Source organism: Chenopodium quinoa, unplaced genomic scaffold (assembly GCF_001683475.1).
Source record: "Chenopodium quinoa cultivar QQ74 unplaced genomic scaffold, ASM168347v1, whole genome shotgun sequence".
Classification (NCBI taxonomy): Eukaryota; Viridiplantae; Streptophyta; class Magnoliopsida; order Caryophyllales; family Amaranthaceae; genus Chenopodium; species Chenopodium quinoa.
The window spans coordinates 4,199,081-4,224,933 of record NW_018745454.1 but is presented as its reverse complement, the minus strand read 5'-3'; the positions used below and the strand labels follow the sequence as shown (position 1 = coordinate 4,224,933).

At 36.3% G+C, this 25,853-nt stretch overlaps 2 protein-coding genes across 5 annotated transcripts; both read right to left on the bottom strand.

Annotated features, from left to right (window-relative positions):
* Positions 1–14,703: 14,703 nt before the first annotated feature.
* Positions 14,704–16,037, bottom strand: LOC110714506 (protein yippee-like At4g27745). 2 transcript variants are annotated; one of them, XM_021893038.1, is made up of 3 exons: positions 15,846–16,037; positions 15,583–15,694; positions 14,704–15,062 (listed from the first exon to the last, which is right to left on the bottom strand). In XM_021893038.1, the coding sequence occupies exons 2-3, from the start codon at positions 15,673–15,675 to the stop codon at positions 14,829–14,831; spliced, it is 327 nt and encodes a 108-aa protein (XP_021748730.1). In that variant the 5' UTR covers positions 15,676–15,694; positions 15,846–16,037; the 3' UTR covers positions 14,704–14,828. The 2 variants fall into 2 exon arrangements, with proteins under 2 accessions (XP_021748730.1, XP_021748729.1); XM_021893037.1 differs by having other exon boundaries at positions 15,840–16,035.
* Positions 16,038–17,247: 1,210 nt separating this feature from the next.
* LOC110714051 (probable serine/threonine-protein kinase WNK10) lies at positions 17,248–22,895 on the bottom strand. Of its 3 annotated transcripts, none has more exons than XM_021892510.1 (8): positions 22,562–22,895; positions 21,831–21,928; positions 20,803–20,840; positions 20,344–20,571; positions 19,596–20,052; positions 18,610–19,015; positions 18,284–18,529; positions 17,248–18,001 (listed from the first exon to the last, which is right to left on the bottom strand). In XM_021892510.1, the coding sequence occupies exons 2-8, from the start codon at positions 21,924–21,926 to the stop codon at positions 17,562–17,564; spliced, it is 1,911 nt and encodes a 636-aa protein (XP_021748202.1). In that variant the 5' UTR covers positions 21,927–21,928; positions 22,562–22,895; the 3' UTR covers positions 17,248–17,561. The 3 variants fall into 3 exon arrangements, with proteins under 3 accessions (XP_021748202.1, XP_021748204.1, XP_021748203.1); XM_021892511.1 differs by lacking the exon at positions 22,562–22,895 and having other exon boundaries at positions 17,562–18,001; positions 19,596–19,753; positions 19,832–20,052; positions 21,831–22,519; XM_021892512.1 differs by lacking the exons at positions 18,284–18,529; positions 22,562–22,895 and having other exon boundaries at positions 21,831–22,519.
* Positions 22,896–25,853: the final 2,958 nt, after the last annotated feature.

Below are 25,853 nucleotides of genomic sequence, written 5' to 3'. Positions count from 1 at the left end.
TTTTTTTTGGAAAAATAGTAATAGTAAGGCATAATAATAATAGAATTATTATCATTACCATTAATATTATTATTATTATTATCTACTACATCACTTCCACAAAAACCTTTTCTTACTTTTCTTTTCATCAACACCTACAAAAGACATTTGAGAGAAAAGTTAGTAATAGTAAGAGTGATGGAAATTAAATAATAGTTTGTGTGAGAGAGAGAGAGAGTTGAGAAACTCGGGTTGCCTCCCGGAAGCGCTCTTTTAACGTCACTAGCTTGACGACATTGCGAGATCAATGAGAGTAGGGAACATCAAACTCATCAAGGTGAACAACCTTGGCTTCCTCATGCACAAAACCGTCAAAGTATGCCTTAAGCCTTTGGCCATTCACTTTGAATGGTTCACCATTGTTATTTGAGATTTCTATCGCTCCATATGGAAACACCTTCTTAACGGTGAAAGGTCCACTCCATCTTGACTTAAGCTTACCCGGAAACAACTTCAACCGGGAATTGAAAAGTAAGACCTTATCACCTTCCTTAAACTCCCTTTTGCTAATATGCTTGTCATGCCAAGCCTTGGTCTTTTCTTTGTAAATCCTTGCACTCTCATATGCATCCATTCTTAATTCTTCCAAGGCGTGGAGGTCAAGAAACCTCTTCTCACCGGCGCTTTGAAGGTCGAAATTTAATGTTTTGATAGCCCAATGAGCCCGATGCTCAAGTTCTACCGGCAAGTGGCATGACTTCCCATAAACAAGCTTGTATGGTGTGGTGCCAATAGGAGTTTTGAACGCGGTGCGATAGGCCCATAGAGCATCATCAAGCTTTGTAGACCAATCTTTTCTAAACCTATCCACCGTTTTCTCAAGGATCATTTTTACCTCCCGGTTTGAAATTTCAGCTTGACCACTTGTTTGGGGGTGGTAAGCTAATGACACCTTGTGCCTCACACCATATTTCTCAAGGAGAGCTTGAAAGGATCGCTTTGCAAAGTGTGAACCTCCATCACTAATCACAGCCCGGGGCACTCCAAACCTTGGGAAAATTACTCTTTTGAAGAGCTTGACCACAACCTTAGCATCATTAGTAGGAGATGCAACTGCTTCCACCCACTTTGATACGTAATCGACGGCCACTATAATGAACTTGTTCCCAAAAGAGCTCGGGAAAGGCCCCATAAAATCGATGCCCCATACATCAAAAATTTCAAGTTCAAGGATGTTGTTCAAAGGCATTTCATTTCTTTTTGAAATATTACCGGTTCTTTGACACCGGTCACAAGCTTTCACCACACCCCACACATCCTTGAACATTGTTGGCCAAAAGAAACCGCATTGCAATATTTTCGCCAAGGTCTTGTTGGCACTCATATGTCATCCACAAGGTGAGGAGTGACACATTGTGATAACATCTTCAATTTCATTATCCGGGACACACCTTCTAAAAAGGCCATCAACACCTTGTTTGAAGAGCAAGGGGTCGTCCCAAAAGTATTGGCAAACATCATGAAGAAACTTCCTTTTTTGTTGATAGGAGAGGTCGGGAGGAAGAATAGAGCAAGACAAGTAGTTTGCAATGTTCGTAAACCATGGTGCCGGTGCTTGGAGAATAGCTGTAGACACCCATTTGTGTCTCCCCAAAACCAAACCCGGTGATGATTACCTTTCACGTTGAATCATAATCGAATGAAGCGAAGTGTGGAAAGGTCTAGTGTTGCGGAAAGTTTTATTTCTTTTCTCTTCTCTCTGTTTTTGAAAACTTTATTTTAAGAAAACAGCCAATCCAGTTTGGTTGGTCCATGATATGGGTCCAATAGTGGTGTAGTTGGATGGGGCTTGCAAAGACCTTTCCAACGATATATAATAAGCCCAATTCCGAGGAATATTGAGGAATTTATGGCCAATTTACTAAACTGGGCCTGGTTTGAGCTTTAAGTACGGCCCAATGATCTAGGGGAGGGCCTAATATGATTTATAATTCCTAATGTAATTAGGAATGGTTTTGGTCTTCTAGAACATTCTAGAAGGTCTTATCATTCTTAATTCAATTAGGATTCTTCAGAGTTTTAATCAAGATCAAATAGCATTTTCGGCTGAAATTATATTATTTTATCTTCCAGTACGGGAAAATTATCAGATTTTCGAAAACGCGTTAAAATCCGGTTTGGCGTCCAACCCCAAGCCTTGGCGCCTGGAATCAGGATTGGCACCAGACACCAGCCATTGGCGCCTGGCGCTAGCCACTGGTCCTGGCGCCAATGACCTAGGGCTGGCGCCAAGGTGGTTTTGCGATCTTCAGACTCTGTTTTGATAAATTATCTTTTTGGATGATTTTCTCTATAAATATCATATCAAAAAATCCGTTTTCAATCATCATCTACATCTATCAATTGCCAATAATCAACTCTCTTCATTCACAAATCGTTCATCAATTCTTTTCATCTACATCTTTCATTCATCAATTTTCAATAATATTAATTCATTCATTCTTTCTTTTCTTTCTTGCTCTAATACATAATTCCGCATTCACAAGATCTAGAAACACCTAGCCATATTCGAAGTTGCCTTCGCCCTAGACGTGAAAGGTTTTAATTTCTGAGGGTTTGGTCCCAAATCTCTCTTTCAATTATTTAATTTAATTGCATTGTTTTGTTTATTATTTTCCTTGAAGTTACTAACGTGTGTATTTTGTTATTAGAAAGAGGTACGAGGCATCCAAGTAAGTACTTATTTGATTAATTGATATTATGATGTAGAAATCATGTTTATATTGTTATTATGATTCCTAGTATCATGTCTAGGGTAACTTTAATATTAAATATGATTGTTGCGATGCCTTTTATTCTCTTCCTAATATTTATTCATGTTAGTATCATGTTAGGGCTAAAGATTTGATTGTTATTGCTTAGTGACATGCTAGGATTTGTTATTAATCTTGTTAGTATCATGCCTAGGATCTTGCTATGCTTTAACATGATTATTATTAATGATGTTGATTATTTATTATGATTCTTGATATGTATTATTTTATGTTGTTATTGCTTGATCACCTTTTATTGCATGTTAAAGGGAATCGGTACTTGCAATCACACTTAATAAGATATTAATAATCTTGTTAGGTTAATTGTGATTATAATTCAAGTGATCGCCAATAATAGATTTGTTTGTGCATTAATATTCAACCAACATAGATTAAACAGGTTTAGGGTTAATCCTATTGATTGTATGTTAATCAGAAAGTGCACATGAATACGAGAAGAATAAAGTAGAGGCCTATTATTAGGGCAGGTTCAATCTCTTTTAGGTTGGATTTGTACCATCATCCTCGAACCCTTATTTGGTTCATGACCTTATGGAGTTGACGATATCTTGGATCGTTAAGGAGTGTAACCTTCACCTCGTGAACGGTTTACAAGTTCCTTAAAAACTTGTTGGCGACTCTTTTGCTCTATCTTCTTCCCTTTTGGACGCCACCGTACTTTAGTGTATGATCACAGTGGGGTTCGAGCTAGTGGGATTTTAAGGCTTGAAATTATTCCCTACAATAGCAAATAGTTGATCATCCGGGAATGAATCGTCGATTGGCAAGTTATCAAGATCACCTACAAGGATAAGCAACCGTGAAAGATGATCGGCCACCACATTTTCGGCACCCTTCTTGTCCCTAATCTCAATGTCATAGTCTTGTAAGAGCAAGACCCACCGTATTAACCTTGGCTTTGGTTCCTTCTTGGACAAGAGGTACTTCAAGGCCGCATGGTCGGTGAAGACTATGACTTTAGATCCCAACAAGTATGACCTAAACTTCTCAATTGCATGAACAATGGCTACTTTTCCGTGGTTGTGTAATTCCTTTGTGCATCATCCAAAGTTTTGCTAGTGTAGTAGATAGCATGGAGCTTCTTATCCTTCCTTTGTCCAAGAACGGACCCAATGGCAAAATCCGATGCATCACACATAAGCTCAAAAGGAAACTCCCAATTAGGGGGTTGAATGATAGGAGCCGAAATCAATGCCTCCTTCAACCTATCAAATGCTAGCAAACAATCATTAGTAAACACAAAAGGGGCATCCTTTACCAACAATTGAGTAAGCGGCTTTGCGATTTTTGAAAAATCCTTTATGAACCAGCGGTAAAAACCCGCGTGTCCAAGAAAGCTCCTTATCCCCTTCACATTTGTAGGGGGTGGGAGGCGCTCAATGACCTCAATTTTGGCACGATCTACTTCAATGCCCCTACTAGAAATTACATGACCAAGAACAATTCCTTCCTCTACCATGAAATGACATTTTTCCCAATTCAAAACTAAGTTCACATCTTGACATCTTTTCAATACTTTAATCAAATTTGAAAGGCAAATGTCAAAAGATGAACCAAAAACAGAAAAGTCATCCATGAATACTTCAATTGATGATTCAAGCATGTCGGAAAAAATAGACATCATACACCTTTGGAATGTGGAAGGTGCATTACAAAGTCCAAATGGCATCCTTCGATAAGCAAAGTTGCCAAAAGGGCATGTGAATGTAGTCTTCTCTTGATCCTCGGGTTGGATTGGGATTTGGAAGAATCCCGAGTATCCATCCAAGAAACAATAATGACTATGTGATGCTAGTCTTTCCAATATTTGATCGATGAAGGGGAGTGGGAAGTGGTCTTTCTGGGTGGACTTATTCAATTTTCGATAATCAATACACATCCTCCACCCGGTGACCGACCTCGTAGAAATGGTCTCACCCTTATCATTCTTGATGATGGTCATGCCTCCTTTTTTAGGCACAACTTGAACCGGGCTAACCCACTTACTATCGGAGATAGGGTAGATTATGCCCGCTTCAAGAAGTTTTAAAACTTCTTTTTTCACAACTTCCTTCATGTTTGGATTGAGCCTTCTTTGGTGCTCAATCGAGGAAGCATGATCATCATCAAGTAAAATCTTATGCATGCATATAGTAGGACTTATCCCCTTAATGTCATCAATTTTGTACCCAATGACGCCTCTATACTCCTTTAAAACAATTAGGAGTTTCCCAAGAGAGGTATCATCAAGTTTAGCATTGACAATAACGGGATAATTCTCACTATCATCAAGAAAAGAATATTTAAGTAAAGGAGGAAGGGGTTTAAGTTCAACCTTGTGAGGAGGCGTAGTCCAATCCTCTTTTACCTCCACATTAAGCACTTCCACTTTCTTTTCGTTGTGGAGCAAAGGTTGGTTGAGCAAAAGATCATACCCCCTCGTTTCTTCACCTTCCTCAACTAAGCCTCCCGTTAGGATAGCTTGTAAAGGATCTCCTTCAAGCAAATTTTCTTGGAACTTCTCTAAGTCCCTTTCCAATGTATCAACTCTATGAACTTCATCATACAATGGCTTTTTCAATGTTTGTGGAAATGAAAATGATATTTTCTCATCTCCCACATTCAAGGTCAATCTTCCTTGCTTCATATCAATCACAACACCCGCGGTGTTCAAAAACAGTCTTCCCAAGATTAGGGGCACCGTAGTATCTTCTTCCATTTCCATTACCACAAAATCACATGGCACAAATACTCTTCCAACTTGAACCGGTACATCTTCAAGAATTTCCAAAGGTAGCCTAACCGTGCGGTCGGCCAATTGTAAGGACATTCTTGTTGGCTTCAAGTCTCCCACTTTCAAACTCTTAGCAATAGAATAGGGCATCAAACTCACACTTGCCCCAAGATCACATAAAGCATCCATAGCCTCTAAGTCTCCAATCTTCACCGGTATTGCATAGCTACCGGGGTCACTAAGCTTTTGAGGGAGCTTGTTTTGAATGATTGCACTCACCTCCTTAGGAAGGGAGATGGTTGCACTCTCTTCAAGCCTACTCTTGTTGGATAAAAGATCCTTCAAAAATTTTGCATATGTAGGCATTTGTGACATAGCATGAAGAAAGGGGATATTCAATTGAAGTCCTCTCATGACTTCAAGAAAGTTTGAAAACTTTTCATTCAATTTCTTTTCAACAATCCTATGAGGGAATGGAATGGGAGGCTTGTATACTTTCATAGGGGGTTTTTCTACCTTTTCCTCATCTCCCTCATTCTTACTTTGTGGCTCCTTTCTCTCAACATCAACTATCTCATTTTCAAACTCATCCTCATTTCTTACCACAACTCCCTCATCTCTCTTTTGTGGCTCCTCTTCACTCATAACCGGCCCTTCATAACCTCTCCCCGATCTCAAAGTAATGGCCTTAGCTTGCTCCTTTGGTTTCAAAACCGTTGAGCTTGGGAAGTGACCACTAGGATTGGAGGATGAACTTCCAACTTGTTGCGCAATTTGAGCCAATTGATTCTCAATTATCTTGTTGTGTGCTTGAAGTTGTTGGATGTTCGCTTGCATATCCGCATTGCTTTTTCCTTGTTGTGTAATGAAGGTTTCAAGTGCGGCTTCAAGGCTAGATTTTTGAGGAGGTGGAGGAGCGGGTTGGTTATATTGTTGCCTTTGTTGGTTTTGGTCCCTTTGGTTAGGGTGACGGTAAGGAGCTTGTTGGTTTTGTGGATGAGATTGATTGTATTGGTTTTGAGGAGGGCCTTGATTTTGTTGTTTCCAACCCGTGTTTTGTTGGGGTTTCCAACCTTGATTGTAGGGTTGAGAGTATTGATCGTTTCTTTGCCCAATAGCCGCAGCTTGTTCTTGGTTAGTTGAGTTGCAATAGGAGGACAAGTGATCATTTCCTCCACAAGTTTCACAAGACATGACTTGTTGTGAAGAAGAGCTTGGAGATGTAAGGGTGGCTTGATCTAGCTTGTGAGCTAGCATGTCAAACTTTGATGCAATAAGGTCTATTGCACTAAGGTCGTGGATTCCGCCCTTCTTTGCTTGAGGTTGCCGTCTATCACCTCCGTATGCATAGTGCTTTTCCACTTCTTCAATCATCTTGTATGCATCATCCACCGATAGCTTTTTAAGACTACCACCGGCCCCGTTATCAAGGTTGGCCCTTGAAGTAGGAGTAAGACCATCATAAAAGCTTTGAACAATGATCCATGACGTGAAACCATGGTGTGGGCATTTTCTAGTGTAGTCCTTGAAACGCTCCCAAGCTTCACTTAAGGTTTCATCAATCTCTTGGTTGAAATTGGTGATTTTCCTTCTTAGTTCGGCGGTCTTTTCGGGTGGACAATACTTTCCAAGGAAAGTTCTAGTAACTTCATCCCATGTGGTCAATGATCCCTCTTCTACCGTTCTCAACCAATGCTTTGCTTTGTCACGGAGGGAGAATTGAAACATGTGCATACGGATGAACTCTTCCGCAATGTTTTTTTGCTTGATGGTTGTGCACAATTCGAGAAAGTCGTCCAAATGAGCAAAAGGACACTCATGATAACTCCCACCAAATTGATCACTTTGTATCATACGGAGGAGTTGAGGCGAAAGCTCAAAATTATTTGCATTCGTAGTAGGGAGACGTATGCCACTCCGAAGTGTGAAGGCATTGGGGTGGTCATAATCCCGTAACAATGGTGGAGGAGGATCGTTGTCACCCATGTTATCTTCTTCGTTGGTTGCAAAGATTTCCTCCGGATCGGAATCCGAATATACAATAGAGAACTCGGGGGTGCCTTGCAAAAGTCTCCTCACGTTTCTCAAAGTCCTATTTAACTCTAGATCAACGGGAATAAGCGGTGATTGCTTACTCTTCCGTGTCATGCAAGGTCAAACAAAGCTAAGAAAAACGTTAGCAATGACTATCACAAGTTGAAAACACAAATATACAAAAATAAATAAGAAAAATTATGATACAAATATACACACTTAGACTCATTCAGCAATAATACATTCAATGTGACTTTGCCTCCCCGGCAACGGCGCCAAAATTTGATAGGCCGTCGTCGAGCCTACCAAAGATAAAGTCCTATCTTGGTCTCACTAGCTAATAGCAAGGGTAATAAAGGGTCGAACCCAAGAGAGGCGTTGAATCAACCACCGAAATACTACCGCATAAATAAGCTAAATGAGGTCGAAATTGGTTTGGTTTTATGTAACAAGTGCTAGTTCAAGTCAACTAGAGCTAGGGGGAGATTAACTATATTTAGAGAGTTCTAGGGCTTGGGATATACCACTCAATTTCGTCACAAATCACAATTAGCAAGTAGCAAACAATGGTAATTAGGGGATGATATAGGGGAAGTCATCTAAAGCACCCAACTACTCTCTCAAGCTATAGGGATTACTCGAATTATGAATACAACCTACTCTCGTGGTTACAAAGCATAAAACAAGTATTAAAGCATAATCACGATGACAAAAACAATCCCTTGACTGGAAATTCCTATTCTCATGGTATTTCAAGTCAATTAAGCATAAGGGAGCTAACTCAAGTTCATCTCTCGATCCTTCGTTGAGAAAGCTTAGATAATAGTTCTAGCAATGGCCATATACAAGAACTAAGCAATTAAACCACTTAAGCTCAACTAATTAACACCTAACAATTACCAAATTAACACATGCAACAAGTAATTAGTGACTACATTGAGGGTTTTACCCAAACCCTAGAAAATTAGACTACTCACAATCCATGGAGATTAAAGCAATTAAGGATTTGAGAATATTTGTGTTTCTACAATTGCAAACTAAGAGGAGGCACTAAAAACTTCGGCCCCCCGTACAAATGAGCTTCCCAGGTTATTTATAAAGACCCCCAAATAAAAAAGACGGAGAAAACAAGAGTCGGGCACGGCTACAGGTCAGCACGGACGTGCTGAGGTTGGCACGGACGTGCATCTATACCTGTACGGACGTGCTGAGATTGGCACGGGCGTGCACCTGGGAGGCATAAGGTACTGTTTTAGTCAGGGCATCCTGCACGGACGTGCCAATATTGGCACGGGCGTGCACCTGGGAGGCAGAAGGATCAGTTTTGGCTGAGCAACCTGCACGGACGTGCAGGATCATGCACGGACGTGCAGGATCATGCACGGATGTGCTGAATAACCTGCACGGGCGTGCTGAGTTCTGCACGGACGTGCAGGCCTTGAAAACAGTAGGCAGTAGCTTCTGGTCGTGCTGGAACACTTCTGCACGGACGTGCCATACTTTGCACGTCCGTGCAGACTCTTTAAGGCCTTTATCTTCACTTTTCTTCGGTTTTGCATCATTGTTTCGGCTTCTAACCTCGGTTTATCATCCAAATGCCTCAAATGGTCGCCTTTGAACCTAAAAACCCAACAAAAACACTAACAACTCGTGAAGCAAGGGATACACAAAAGTTGAACAAAAATAGAGTAAAAGTGAACCAAAATGCCAATATACTAAGTAAACAAGATTCGAAATCACTCTAAAATCGTATCAAATAACAAGTTATCAATACACCAACCCAATTGGACTCCCGGAGGGTATTAGGGACCATAATAAAAATTTCGGCAAATTTTATTTCCGGGCGAAAAAAAGTCAAAAAATTCCAAAATTGAAGGCTTATATCCACGCTTTTTGAGAAATTTTGGAGATTTGGGACACGGTGTCGAAAAGCCTTGATATTTTAGAGAATACATATCGGGGTCATATAATGCCGTTTGGAACCATACATGATCATTATATGTTGTCATAAATATTCTTGGTAGGCTTGACTAATGATATAGGTGCAAGTTGTAAACTGGTAAATTGGTCGTTTAAAGGCAAATTGGATGGTTCCACCAAGCCAATTGGACTCTCGGTGGGTATTAGAAACTATGGTAAACATTTTAGCAAATTTTTTTTTCCGGGCAAAAAAAAAGTCAAAAAATTCCAAAATTGAATGCTAATATCCAGGTTTTTTAAGAAATTTTGCAGGTTTGAAGGCGCGGTGTCGAAAAGACTAGAGATTTTAGGGGATACATCTCAGGGTCATATAATTCCGTTTGGAACCATATATGATCAGTATATGTTGTCATAAATGTTCGTGGTGCGCTTGATTTAATGAAATCGGTGTAGGTATTAAACCGGTAAATTGGTCGTTTAAAGGAAAATAAGAATGGTTACACCCACCCCATTGGACTCCCGAAAGGTATTAGGGACCATGGTAAAAATTTCAGCAATTTTTATTTCCGGGCAAAAAGGTAAAAAAATTCCAATATTTAAGGCTTATATCCACGCTTTTTGAGAAATTTTAAAGGTTTCAGGGTCCAGTGTCGATAAGCGATGAGATTTGTGGGATACATCTCGGGGTCATATTATGTAGTTTGGAACCATATATGATCATTGTGTGTAGTCATAATATTCGTGGTAGGCTTGAGTTTATGAAATTGGTGCAAGTTGTAAACTGGTAAATTGGTCGTTTAAAGGCAAATTGAATGGTTCCACCCACCCAATTGGACTCCCGGAGGATATTTGGGACCGTGGTAAACGATTCGACAATTTTTATTTCTGGGCGAAAAAAGTTAAAAAAATTCCAAAAATTAAGGTTTATATCCACGATTTTTGAGAAAATTTGGAGGTTTCAAGGCCCGGTGTGGAAAAGCCTTGAGATTTTAGGGAATATATCTCGGGGTCATATAATGCCATTTGGAACCATATATGATCAGTGTATGTTGTCATAAATGTTTGTGGTGCGCTTCATTTAATGAAATCGGTGCAAGTATTAAACCGTTAAATTGGCCGTTTAAAGGTAAATTGGATGGTTACACCCACCCCATTGGACTCCCGGATGGTATTAGGGAACATGGTAAACATTTCAGCAATTTTTATTTACGGGCGAAAAAAAAAGTCAAAAAATTCCAAAACTGAAGGCTAATATCCACGTTTTTTGAGAAATTTTGGAGGTTTCGGGGTTCGGTGTCGAAATTTTTTGAGATTTTAGGGAATACATCTCGGGGTCATATAATGCCGTTTGAAACCATATATGATCATTATATGTTGTTATAAATGTTCGTGGTAGGTTTGAATTAATGAAATCGATGAGAGTTATAAATCGGTAAAATGGCCGTTTAAAGGCAAATTAGATGGTTCTACTCAACAAATTGGACTCCCAGAAGGTATTAGGGACCATGACAAACATTTCGGCAATTTTTTATTTTTAGGCGAAAAAAAGTCGAAAAAATCAAAAATTGAAGTCTAATATCCACGGTTTTTGAGAAATTTTAGAGGTTTCGGGACCCGGTTTCGAAAAGACTTGAAATTTTAGGGAATACATCTTGATGTCATATAATGTAACTTGGAACCATATATGATAATTATTTGTTGTCATAAATGTTCGTGATAGACTTGAGTTAATGAAATCGGTGCAAGTTGTAAACCAGTAAATTGGTTGTTTAAAGGCAAATTGGATGGTTCCACCCACCCAATTGGACTACCTGAGGGTATTAGAGACCATGGTAAACATTTTGTCAATTTTTAATTCCGGGCGAAAAAAAGTCAAAAATTTCCAAAATTTAAGGTTTATATGCACGCTTTTTGAAATTTTTTGGAGGTTTCAGGGCCCGGTGTCGAAAAGCAATGAGATTTTAGGGGATACATCTCTGGGTCATACAATTTCGTTTGGAACCTTATATGATCATTGTATGTTGTCATAAATGTTCGTAGTAGGCTTGAGTTAATGAAATCGGTGCAAGTTGTAAACCGGTAAATTGGTCGTTTAAAGGCAAATTGAATGGTTCCACCACCCAATTGGACTCCCGGAGAATATTAGGGACCGTGGTAATCGATTCGACAATTTTATTTTCGGGCAAAAAAAGTCAAAAAATTCCTAAAATTAAGTTTTATATCCACGATTTTTGAGAAATTTTGGAGGTTTCGAGGCCTGGTGTCGAAAAGCCTTGAGAATTTAGGGAATATATCTCTAGGTCATATAATGCCGTTTGAAACCATGTATGATCATAATATATTGTCATAAATATTCGTGGTAGTCTTTATTTAATGAAATCGGTGCAAGTATTAAACCGGTAAATTGGCCGTTGAAAGGTAAATTGGATGGTTACACCCACCCCATTGGACTCCTGAATGGTATTAGGGAACATGGAAAACATTTCGGCAATTTTTATTTAAGGGCGAAAAAAAGTCAAAAAATTCCAAAACTGAAGGCTAATATCCATGCGTTTAGAAAAAATTTGGAGGTTTCGGGGTCCTATGTCAAATTTTTTTGATATTTTAGGAGATACATCTTGTGGTCATATAATTCCGTTTTAAACCATATATGATCATTATATGTGTCATAAATGTTCGTGTTAGGCTTGAGTTAATGAAATCGATGAAGTTATAAACCGGTAAATTGGTCGCTTAAAGGCAAATTGGATGGTTCCACCCACCCAATTAGACTCCCGGAGGATATTAGGGACCATGTTAAACATTTTGGCAATTTTTATTTCTGAGCAAAAAAAATTCAAAAAATTCCAAAATTGAAGAATAATATCCAAGCATTTTGCGAAACTTTGAAGGTTTCAAGGTCGGTGTCGAAAAGTCTCAAAATTCTAGGGAATACATCTCGGGGTCATATTATGTCCTTTGGAACCATATATGATCATTATACGTTGTCATAAATGTTCGTGATAGGTTTGAGTTAATGAAATTAGTGCAAGATGTAAATCGGTAAATAGGTCGTTTAAAGGCAAATTGGATGGTTCAACCCACCCAATTTGACTCCCGAATGGTATTAGGGAACATGGTAAACGTTTCGGCAATTTTAATTTACGGGCGAAAAAAAAGTCAATAAATTCCAAAACTGAAGGCTAATATCCACGCTTTTTGAGAAATTTTGGAGGTTTCGGGGTCTGGTGTCGAAAAGTTTTGAGATTTTAGGGGATACATCTCGGGGTCATATAATGCTGTTTGAAACCATATATGATCATTATATGTTGTCATAAATGTTCGTGATAGGCTTGAGTTAATGAAATTGATGAAGTTATAAACCGGTAAATTGGTCGTTTAAAGGCAAATTGGATAGTTTCACCCACCCAATTGGATTCCCGGAGGATATTAGAGACCATGTTGAACATTTTGGAATTTTTTATTTTCGAGCAAAAAAAGTCAAAAAATTCCAAAATTGAAGACTAATATCCAAGCATTTTGCGAAATTTTGAAGGTTTCGGGGCTTGATGTCGAAAAGTCTTGAAATTCTAGGGAATACATCTCGGGGTCATATAATGCCGTTTGGAACCATATATGATCATTATACGTTGTCATAAATGTTCGTGGTAGACTTGAGTTAATGAAATTAGTGCAAGTTGTAAATCGGTAAATAAGCCGTTAAAGGAAAATTGGATGGTTCCACTCACCAAATTGAACTACCAGAGGTTATTACGGACCATGACAAACATTTTGGCAATTTTTATTTACGGGCGAAAAAAAAGTCAAAAAAATCCATAATTGAAGTCTAATATCCACGTTGTTTGAGAAATTTTTGAGGTTTCGGGAACCGGTGTTTAAAAGACTTGAAATTTTAGGGAATACATCTCGGGGTCATACAATGTCGTTTGGAACCATATATGATAATTATTTGTTGTCATAAGTGTTCGTGATAGGCTTGAGTTAATGAAATCGGTGCAAGTTGTAACCGGTAAATTGGTCGTTTAAAGGCAAATTGGATGGTTCCACCCACCCAATTGGACTCCCGGAGAGTATTAGGGACCATGGTAAACTTTTTGTCAATTTTTATTTCCGGGCGAAAAAAAGTCAAAATTTTCCAAAATTGAAGACTAATCTCCACGTTTTTTGAGAAATTTTGGTTTCAGGGCCCGGTGTTGAAAAGCAATGAGAATTTAGGGGATACATCTCGGGGTCATATAATATCGTTTGGAACAATATATGATCTTTATATGTTGTCATAAATGTTCGTGGTAGGCTTGAGTTTATGAGATCGGTGTAAGTTGTAAACCGTAAATTGGTCGTTTAAAGGCAAATTGGATGGTTCCATTCACCCTATTGGACTCCCAGAGAATATTAGGGACCGTGGTAAACGATTCGGCAATTTTTATTTCTGGGCGATAAAAGTCAAAAAAATCCAAAAATTAAGAATTTCGGATGTTTCGAGGCCCGATGTCGAAAAGTCTTGAGATTTTATTAGGGGATATATTTCGGTCATATAATGCAGTTTGTAACCATGTATGATCATTATATGTTGTCATAAATGTTCGAGGTAAACTTGAATTAATGATATCGGTGCAAGTTGTAAATCGGTAAATTAGCTGTTTCAAGGCAAATTGGATGGTTCAACCCACCCAATTGGACTCCCGAATGGTATTAGGGAACATGGTAAACATGTCGGAAATTTTTATTTACGGGCGAAAAAAAGTCAAAAAATTCCAAAATTGAAGGCTAATATCCACGCTTTTTGAAAAATTTTGGAGGTTTCGGGGTCCGGTGTCGAAAAGTTTTGAGATTTTAGGAGATTCATCTCGGGGTCATATAATGCCATTTGAAACCATATATGATCATTATATATTGTTATAAATGTTTGTGGTAGGCTTGAATTAATGAAATCAACGAGAGTTGTAAATCGGTAAATTGGCCGTTTAAAGACAAATTGGATGGTCCCACCTACCTAATTGGACTCCCGAAGGATATTAGGGACCATGGTAAACATTTCGGCAATTTTTATTTTCGGGCGAAAAAAATCAAAAAATTCCAAAATTAAAAGCTTATATCAACGCTTTTTTAAAATTTTTGTAATTGTCGAGGCCCGGTGTCTAAAAGTGTCGAAATTCAGGTAAACAATGATAGAGAACCAACAAAATAGTTCTAAAGTTAAGAGTTTAAGACGATTAAAGTAAATTTAGTTGGGCCAGTAAGAACTTTTGAGAAGTTTCAATTTGGGAACCACTTTGGTAGTAGTGGTGTTATATTAACATTGTACCATAATATAAAGCAATATATACAAAACTAAAATACTGGCATGACTAGCAGAAATCACCGTCCTTAACAATCTTAAATTTTTCAAGCACAACTTTGCCTTCCTTGTATTTCTGTGATGGCTCATAAGCTTTGATGTACTTCCACCCTAGCGCCTCGCCGCAGTCGGAACAGAAAACATCAGCAACTGAGTGAAGGCCTGTGAGGAGATTTCTGTTCTCCTTTGGCCCTGTAACTATATTCATTGCATGGGAGAACAAATATGCCCTCCCTGTATGTGCCTAATTTAAACAACATATACCATTTCATATAAATTAAATATTTCGCAAAATAATACTCCTTTTGTCTCTAGGTTACGCCACGTTCTCTTTAATTAATTAAAAATTAATTTTAATCGGTAAAAATTATTAACTGCACATGACGTGTATACAAGTGAATCAACAAATTCCAATTTTGATCAGGTAACACTACAAATCAAAATAATTTCAAATCAGAAAATGCTTGGTGAGACAAAACAATTAAGTCCTTATTGATTTAATACATGTTGCAATCTTTATACATATTGACCATTTACTCATAAATAATTCAAAAGTAATTAATTTGTGAAAAATGTAGATAAAATCATAAAATTTCTTTTTTTAGAAGCTCTGCAATTCTCTGTTTGAACAAATACCAGACTAAAAGATTTAAGTTTAATCCAAAAGGAGATATTTTTTCCTTAGATTTTGCTTAGATACATACAATGTTCTTGAATATATATGAATTTTTTTTTGTCTGTCTCTAATTATGCTAATCAAATACCTGGAATGATTTAGAGACAATATCATCATGCTCGGCGACATAATTTCGACAAACGAAACAGCAATAAGCCCTTAATCCAGCTTCATCAGCCATTAGATAAAACCTCTTGCACCTAAAACACAAGCAAGACTTAAACAACAGAAAAAGAAAAAAGATATATTGTTGAAAAATTATAAACTGGCAGGGTTATTTAGTAAATACAATAAAGTTGTTTTATTTTCAGAAGAAATGAAAATAAAAATCAAGTAAATACAAACCAGTACACTGAATTTCTACTGCAGTGATCACATGAAGGTGGATTTTTTCCAACTATGGAAAATAAAATTGGGGTATCAATAATTGGTGACAAGTGGATATAAAATTTGGTTGAAAAAGGTATCTTTATAAAGGAGTTATCAACTAGCTTAATATTGGATTTATGACTTTGGTTTAGCCTACAAGAATTAAAAAATTCAATTGTATAGATAAGTAGGGATATAATTCTATATTTTAAGCATTAAAGGGTCATTGTTACTTGTTTAGGTGAAGGAATTTTGTTGTGGTAATCAAGATTATAACTATTTATCAATTATTATCAGAAACTTGTTAAAATGAAAGTTCGTAGAATTTTTTAGCCTATTACGATCAATCTAGTTCGGTTTAACAAGCATAAGCCGTGGCGTGATCATGATCAGAAAATTGAAAGTTATTCTACAGCCACTAAGATCATCAAAAGAGATTTGTGAAGGGTGAGTATAGTTATGTCGACTGAATTTCTAAAAAAAAAAAAAATGACGTATAAGGTCTATATATTAAAATGTGACATATTATTTGTAGACGCAGAAAGACGTGTTATGAGTATTTAATAATGTAGGTACAATTAATAACCTACCTCAACTCCTCAAGATGAGATGGCCAGATGGGTCCTTTATTTCTTTTCCTCTTTCTGTATTGCATGCAGAGGCAGATATACTGTGCACAAACTCCACAAAGGGTATGGTAGGCACATGTAAACTCTGAGTTCAAAAGTGTTTTTGAAGCTGTTTGATATAATTGTAGATAGGGGAATAGGGTTGTGGGGAGTAATATAGCGTGGTCCTGTGTAAAACAACTACTACACAAGTATGGGAAATTAGAATGGAAAGATACATCAAATGTTAAAATAAAGATCAAAACTTTGGCATGAGATTGTCTAAACTAACAAAATCACTATAAGCTAGGGTGCAAATGATAATAGAGAAACATTTTAACCAGTATTTGTATGTAATATAGAGTATATACATTTACCTGTAATTCTTGAAAAAAATATAAGGAAAGATGTATAAGTAGGGGTGATAGAGCCTAGGGGCACAATCAATTTCTAAATGAACTAGTCTCGAGCCAAGTCAGAACCAGATCAACTTATGCTGATCACAGGGTATGTATACAGTGGGGTAGAGGGGATCGACTGACCTAGTTATTGCCAACAATAGGGTGGCCTGAGCTCATCTAACAATGACTACAACCTTACCTGAAGTTTATGACTCGGAGCCATTTGTAATCCAAACAACTAGGTACAGATTGCCGACTATGTGTTGACAAATGACAATCCATCTTCTGTGCTGAGCTGAGATTAGTATTTGTGTCTTCATGTTTTCAGGGAAACAAATACAGTTAAACATGCAAGAGCAACGAGAATAACAAATATAAATGCTTAATGCCAAGTTATACATTAATAATTCTCAATATATGTACACATTGTCCTCTCAACTGTTTCTATTTCCAATTCAATAAAAATCATCTACCAACCTACAGAAGAACTGAAGAAGGCTACAAATAAATCAAAAAGAATGTATGAATATGTGCAAAGAAACCTTAACTAAAGCTTAGACAGGCTTTCCAAAAGCTAAATTTACCACAACTAAAAAAAATCTGGCATGGAGGGTTAACATAACATTACCGCTAATAAGAAAAATTTTGGAAAAAAAAAAAAAAAAAAAACATAAAATTATTCACAATATTCACACTGAAAGAGCAACCATCTTTTTCTTCATCATCCACTTCTTTTTAGCAGCCTCTAATGCCTCTTCCCTCATTCTAGCAAGTTCTTCGAACCAGTGCTGATACTGAGTTTCGATAGAAGCAAGGTCTGCCCTTAGTTCATCATCTTGTTCTTCCTCATTTAACGAGGAGGAGGAACTGCTAGCTAAGCTAGTTAAACCAGAAATTCCACCATGTTCCATTGAAGATGCACCTTCGGAGTTTTTGGTCACCTCATTCAAGTGGGTACATCCACTGAGATGGTTATTATTTCTTGAAATTTTGTATTCTTCTCTGTGTGATTCTCCAATATCCATCTCAGGTTTTTTGACACTCAAACGTTTGCAACAATCATCGATGCAGTAGTCAAGGCTTTGCAATGCTTTACCTAAAATGCCAGAAGAATCCTCAGCAAACACATCTGCAACAAAAAGATCTATATCATGATTTCAGAATTATAGCAGATCTTGTATAGCAAATCTTGTGTAAAATTCATCCCAGAAAAGAAAAATGATCACGCCAAGGTATAGAAAAAAGTGACTCGATATCACAGTAAGTAACATTGTAAGACCAATTCAAAAAGGATTTTGCGTCAGGATTTTATTGACAAATGATTTGACTTTCCACATGCAAGGAGGAATGCTCTTAAGAACTATCTTATAAACCAAAATAAAAATAAAAAATACATAAAAATTCTGCTCACCGTCCATGCTAGTATCTCCTTTGTTTTTAACCACCGTATCATCACCTCTTTTCTCCGGTTTAGCAGAAGAATAAACAGATGATGGTTTTGAATTTATTGTAATTTTCTTTATTAAGTAATCAATAAATTCGGCTGTAAACTCCATGTCATAATCAGCCAAATCTTGCATTGCAACCATTTCCTCTGCTAATGCAATTGCCGTATCAAACTCCAGATAAAAGACAAAATCTATTTTCTTCACCTCTCCTAAAATTTTCCCAAAATGGAAATGAATAAGCTAATAATGATCAGAGATTGTACTAAATTATAAGATAATCTTTACCTACCTGAGGGGTACACAATACGCAACGTCAAGGATATGGAGTTGTCATCATGATTTTTCTTCCCTCTTAGTTGGAACAAATTTCCCATATGAGCCCTCGTGAATTCCAAAACTTGGTTGGTTGGACTGACGTAGCCATTACCAGATGAGTTGCTCCAGTGGTTAAGTTTACAATGATCAGCATCAAGATCAATGGAATGAGACGTTGATGTTGAAGCAGTGGATCTGGGAGGTTGGCTGGGCATCACAATGGGATGGCGTATGGGCTCTTTTGGGCTTTCCACTTGAAGGAAAGAGTCCTTGAGTAGCTCCTTTGCCGGCAATCTTTCTGAAACAGGAACCAAACACTTCTCAATAAACTCCTTCATTCGAAGATCTTTCACCTTGGCAAGGGAAGCTGGCTTAATGCCCTGCACATAACACCAAGAGACCATGTAACTGAGATTGTTTCTTATTCCAAATCGCCAAAATTTGGAAAAGGGTACTACATACATATTAACCTGCACCTCATGCAAGTTGTTGGTAACGTCCACATACTACTCATCAGATTTAAGGTTTTCATTAGATGTTAAACTTACACTGCCGATTTTTTAATTATTTCTGGAAGGAGGGTTTTTTTTTTTTTTTTTTTTTTTTTTTGGAAATTCATAGATACTTCTACAAAATCACTTCTACAGGCAACTTGACATATCAAACACACATTACAGCTGCAGTTACCCAATTCTCATTTACATTCCTCCAACCTCTCATCTACCTCACTTCACATACAATAGATGATAGACATCAAGTAATTTCAGGAGAAATATAGTAATACATGAGTAGATCGCAAACGACAAAAACCTTGGGTGCTTTTAGGTAAAAACAAAAGGGTCAATTTGTAAAATAGAGCTATAGCTCGTGTGCATTCTTTGTAATTTCACCAAGGAAAGCACAACGTCAAAGCAAACAAGAAGCAAAAAAATAAAAGTGAAAAATCATAGACAAACTTACAGAGGTAACCTTCTTGAAAATTTGAGCTGGATTTTTGCATTCACTATAAGGATATTCAAAAGTTACCATCTCTAACATGCACATTCCAAAAGAATATACGTCAGCGAGTTCGTTATAATCTTCTTCGTAGAGCTCTGGAGCCATGAATTCGGGTGTTCCTATTATAAAAACACAAAACAAGTCAACAAAACTCTTCTCACTATCTAAAGATGGCGAAACAAAACTTAAAGCCTCACCAATGACACTGTGTGCAGTTGGCTGCTGCATGACAGTTGCTAATCCTAGATCTCCAATCTTAACCTCTCCATTATTTCCATTGATAAAAATATTGTCACATTTCAAATCTCGGTGTATAACTGGTGGGTCATGACTATGAAGATAAGCTAAACCCCTGAGAATCTGTCTTGCCCAATTCTTCACAGCCTTCATGTCTACATTTCTGTGCTTCTTTCGATATCTATTACACCAAAGAGATAATTAATGCAAAATATAGATAATAAACAATCAGCTGTTACCCCACAAAAAAAAAAAAAAAAAAAAAAAAAAAAACACAGCTGCCACATCATTAAAATGCTACATTACTCGATCTGTCCTTGTAACCTCAAGTACTCATGTCAGGTCCTCAACACTTTCACATAAGTATCCTTCATTTATAAAATAGTTGCAATCTTGATACACTTACATGTATTCGCATAAGTATGTGAGTCTGAATAATTAAGCTGAAATGCAAGAAAAGGAACAAACTTACTCCCTCAAATTGCCAGATGTGAAGAGTTCAGTGATCATGTTCACCGTTTTCTTCTTGTCATCCACCCATGAATCATACAGCTTTATGATGTTTTCATGTTTTAATTTCTTGAGAAGATTAACTTCAGAATATAGCTTCTCCAGTCCTTCTGGAGACCGTAGAACATCATTGATCTTCACACGATTCCAAGCAACCTCTATTCCATTGACTTCGTCAAATGCCCTATAACTGCAAACAAAGGAAATGCTTAAGAAATATACAAGAAAAAATATAGAAGATGAACACGGCTTTCTCATTATGTGAAGTTTCATAGGGACAATTCCACCATCATCAGATTATTTGTGAAATGTCCTCAAGGACAGTGACTTGATACATTATGCATTAAAAATAAAAAATAAAAAAATGTCAATGCTCATAACATCAGCTAGCAAACTACAGAATAAAGAATAGGAAACGTACACTGACTTGAACGCTCCTTTCCCTAAGACTTCACCAAACTGTAGCAAAACAAATTGGAAAATCAAATCAATATTAGCAATGGCAAAAAGAAGAATAGAATATATTGAGACAAGCATCTATCTATGTATAACCCAAATAATTTTGTCAAGGGAAACTCACCAAAACTGTATGACTCGGATATGGCAAGAGGATACCAGTAGTAAGGTAGGTGAAGCATACGAATAACATAAATTACGTATGCAATTGATCAAAAAGGTATATTATCAACAAAAATACAGCTCTTGTAACACCCCCAACCCACCAAAAAAATGATGGCATAGCTTGTACCGTTGTACGGAGTATAAAAGAATCACCATCACTTGTTTTAAGATCATCCTCTACTACAAGGTGATTAGTGCAACAACACTGAATTACACTTAAATTACTTAAAGATCATAAACACATCCAAGCAAGACTACCAAACAACAGATTACTAGCACAATGTGTATTGATCAACTTATCAGCTATCAGTCTTATCACCATACTCTTTGGTTTGTTGTAGGGGTGAGTGGGGAGCGAAACTGGCGAAATATGAAAAAATAGAGACAAAAATATGACATTACTTATATGATTTAGCCAATAAAACTAAATCCAATACAGCCCCAAACGGAAAAACCGCAATCCCCTAGCCAAGGGTTAAGTACAAGCATCAAGCCTCAATACTCAATTACACATTTGTAAAATCAAACTATAGTGTTATTTTGTCGTACATTCCCAAACTAATCGTTAGCCCTTACGGCGTCACGGCTACCTACATAAGGGACCAAAATCCAAATAGTGTAAGTAGGAACCCAACAAGGGAGCAAAATTTGGCACACTTGGTGATACTTGTAAATTCAATGCAACATGAAAATATACAGTATAACGCAATAAATTTTGAGCGAATAACATCAAACAAAATGCAGGACAAATTTAAACAACAAAAATGAGCAAAAAAAAAACACGCCGAATATGAAAATTAAAAATCCAAAATTGTGACATTTAAATACCCGAACATAGCGACCGGTTGGATCTTTCTCCACAAACTCGGGTTCACCTGCCTCATTGTCATTGGTAGGAGCAGCTGATCCTTTTCCGGGCGACATCCCTGCAATTCAAAAAAAAAAAAAATATGCAGAAAATTTTTGTTTTCAATTTTTACAAAAAAAAAAAAAAAAAAAAAAAAAAAAAAAAAAAAAAAAAAGAGGTTTTTTTTAAATCCGAAAAAAGATTATTTTGATCAAAATAAGTAGAAAAATCGAATGCCGATCTTAGAAAAGAGAATTGGCATCGTTATATGAAATAAAAACTGCCCAGAAATTAAAACGGACTACCCTCTCCATTTTCATTAGAAATCATGCCCACAATTTATAAAACCCTTAAAAAGATTTGATTTTTATTGTAAATTATGCAACAATTTTGTATATACGACTATAAAATCAACACCCCGTCTTCAAAATCCATGACTCCGTTACACTGATTAATTGATAATTGATCAAATTTTTATAATCATCCCTTCAAACTCCCCCATTTAATTCAATCATTTCAGGGAAAATGAAGGGATGATCAAAAACAAGGCAAAAAAAAATGAAAATCAAAAGAAAAAAAAAATGAAGGAAAATGAAGAAGGCGGAGGTTTTGCAGAAGTGAAGGAAAGCAAACACTTGTTTGTTTGATACAGTTTTGACTTTAGAAGACTTAAACAATTTAATACTCTACTTAATTAAAAAAGTTAAGCTACCTGTAAAGTGACGTCGTTTAAGTTGTATAAGTGAATGAAATTATGTTAAGCAAAAAGAACGTCGCGAATTCCGCCGGTGAGACAACTAATTCTTGCTTTCATTCAAGGGGTTTTTTTGGATCACGAGGGAACAGATTGTATAACATGATACTTTTGAGATATTTTAATCAAAACTTTACAAAAGTTTAAAACATAGGATGTTGGTAGGTTGAAGATGTTTGTAGTAATATCCATATTTGTTTGCTCGTGAAATTAATGAATTCACTATTTTAATTTTAATTTTATTTGAATAAAGTTGAAACCATTCTTTAATAGAATTGTTGATCTGGTTTGATATGAATTTTATTGTAATGTTTTGGTTTGTATAATCTAATTTGATTTTCAAGTTTGATCAAAATTTAAACTTATTTGAACTCTAATCCGTAAAATAAAACATATCAAATAGGATTTCAGAAGATTTTTTTTTTTTCAAGTAAATGAGATCTCATTAGATTTCATGTTAATACGTATTTTTTAATTATAAAATTTCCATAATTTTTTTAACAACGAAATTAAAGATATAAGCCCTGAAAAATTTAAAGATATTTAATGAAAACTACTCGCAACTGCAAATTAAAAAGACAAGATCTGATATGAAATAAGTTAATATCAACTTAAATAAGTTAAACTAAGGGCTTGTTCTCTTACGTTGAAATTCAGTTCAGTTCAATTCAGCTCAGTTCAGTTCAGCTCAGTTTAGTTCAGTTTAGTTCAGTTCAGCTCAGCTCAGCTCATCTCCTAATTTCCTTCTCTTATAAAATATTCATTTTAGTTCAGTTCAGTTCAGCTCAGTTTAGTTCAGTTTAGTTCAGTTCAGTTCAGCTCAATTCAGTTCAGTTCAGTTCAACTGAGTTCAGTCAATGAGAACAGGCCCTAAGCTAAACATACAAACGAATGATTTCTCTGAATGGGTCAATGGATGGGGTTGGCTTTATTGATTTTAGGTTGGTACTTTGGTAGGCTTATTCAATGACCTACAGTCTAGGGTTTTAAGTTTAGCACCATGTGAACTCGCTGAATCAAAAGTTTGGTAAAAGGACGATTTATATTGTTTAGTCAATTGAAAGATAGTGACTATAATGAATAAGTTTTTATTAATACAAATGCTTTGGTGATACTATTAATATTTGTGTTGAATTGCTTCCTCCTAATAAAAAATTGCTTCCTAATGCCAAAATATTGTTAAAGTGGATAAAAGAATTACTATTAGCTAAATCAATGGACATATTTTATTTTATTGAATTAAATGTACAAATTTATCATTATTATTTTCCATGAAGCTTGGTCGCATGGATGTGAGTTGCACGACACAAAAAAAATTTAGCAATATCTCGAGTCGTAATGTAAGAAATATTTTGAAATGTACGGTAGTGTTTATTGTACCTTCCAAAAAGTATACTAGTATTATAAAACTCATGACCGTGCCAAAAATATTTTGTTTTTATTTTAGGTAATCAAGATTATTCAAGATTGACTATCATCTATTCTTCTCAAAAAAAAAAAAAAAAAAAAAAAAAAAAAGATTGACTATCATCTACAAAGGCTTTATCTTACTTGCATAAAAGTACAACTTATACAAAAATTACAAAGTACGTTCTTTAAAAAAAAAAGTACGTAGTATCTATTTATTTTTGAAAAAATAATTTCTGAAAACAATTGATAAATTTCAAATGAGAGATTTCATTTGAGAGTATTAGGGTCTGTTCTCATACGTTGAAATATTTATTTCCTTCTATTATAAAATATTCATTTCAGTTAAGTTCAGTTCAGCTGAGTTCAGTCAATGAGAACAAACTCTCAATGTTTCTATGCTTTGTCCATTAGAAATTAATTAACACACACTCCATTTCCTTTTCCAATCGTTTACTTGTTTTATTTTCTTATTTGGAAAGCTTTTACAATATTTGAGTACATTCACGGATGGTCTTCGATCCAGGTGACTAGGGGTGTTCAAAAATACCCGACCCGATTGACCCGACCCGCTGACCCGCCGTCCCGATAAATTTATGCCGGGTATTTTTTCTTTGGGAAATTCCCATTGGTACCATCAAGGTTTTGACTTTTCCTATTGGTACCACATTTTTTTTTACTTCCTAATGATACACCCCAGTTTTTGACTTACTAACTGACGTGATTAAGTCTTAATCAGACGTTAATAAGTTGGTTTTGTAGCAGCTTAGGTTTAAAAAAAAGGGAAAAGTCTATTATGCCCCCACTTAAATCATTTCCCTCCAAACAATTCCCTCCCTTTAAATGCACCACTTCCTATTTTTTTTCTCCATTTCATTTCTCCCCCATCACTGAATTTATCTTACTCTCCAATTGTGTAACACCCCAATAATTCTCCCTTTTCCAACCCACTTACTTTAAATAAAAAGAGAGGAGAATCATTGGCATGTTACCGCCACGTGTTAAAACGTTAAGGCTTTATCAAAGTATTGCAGCGGAAATCCAACTTAAATCTTAAAATAATATAATTTAGAAAACCAATAAGTCAAAGCTTACAAATTGGAACCATAAAGGCCCTTATTAAAACCAACCCAATATTCCAAAATCCCAAAACATAATTAAAATAGTAAAACATAAATAAGTTCAACACAAAGAACAAATACTCTCAATCACACCAATCCCTTGACAACGCGTATGTCAAATCCCCGAACTTCACATCATCAAGCTAACCTGTGCAATACTGCTCCCCAATAATACAAGTGTAATAATTGGATCATCACAGGGTCATTGAAAGGCGAAGGCCATGACCAAAAGAAAACACACAAAAGCACGCAATCAGCAAAGCTGAGTACATACAAGCTACAACGTACCAAGCCTAGCATGCTCAACTAATTAAAGTAAATAAACATACAACATAAATTCATTAATCAAGACTCCACACTTAAACAATTCAATCGACTCAACATACTTGCTAATCAATTCCAAACACTTGACTCTTTATATTTAATTTAATTAATTTAGTTGGAGTAAGCAATAGACGAGGTTGTCCAATCCACCAAATCATTTTGGTCCCAAATGACCATTTAAAATAAAAGTTTAGCGCGATGCAAGAATGGGCGCGACTCCATTCTCACAAAGTTAGTCTAGGATCCCATCTAACTTTCATTATAAAATAAAATTGTAAATACCAAAAGAAAAGAGGACATGTTGATCAAACAAGCCTCGGAAAGCCACGGGCTACCACCGTGTACCCCAACCCATAATTGTCAATACTCTAGAAGTGCACGCTTTCTAAAGTTTTATT

What these genes read in the sequence shown, in the direction of transcription:
- LOC110714506 (XM_021893038.1), bottom strand. Translation starts at nt 15,675, where the DNA reads ATGGCTGATGAAGCTGGATTAAGGGCTTATTGCTGTTTCGTTTGTCGA. An exon ending in TTGTCTCTAAATCATTCCAG is followed by an intron (nt 15,063 to 15,582) that starts GTATTTGATTAG and finishes TGTTTAAATTAG; the next exon opens with GCACATACAGGGAGGGCATA.
- LOC110714051 (XM_021892510.1), bottom strand. Translation starts at nt 21,926, where the DNA reads ATGTCGCCCGGAAAAGGATCAGCTGCTCCTACCAATGACAATGAGGCA. An exon ending in CAACCGGTCGCTATGTTCGG is followed by an intron (nt 20,841 to 21,830) that starts GTATTTAAATGT and finishes GTTTTGCTACAG; the next exon opens with TTTGGTGAAGTCTTAGGGAA. An exon ending in TTTTCAAGAAGGTTACCTCT is followed by an intron (nt 19,016 to 19,595) that starts GTAAGTTTGTCT and finishes TGTTATGTGCAG; the next exon opens with GGCATTAAGCCAGCTTCCCT.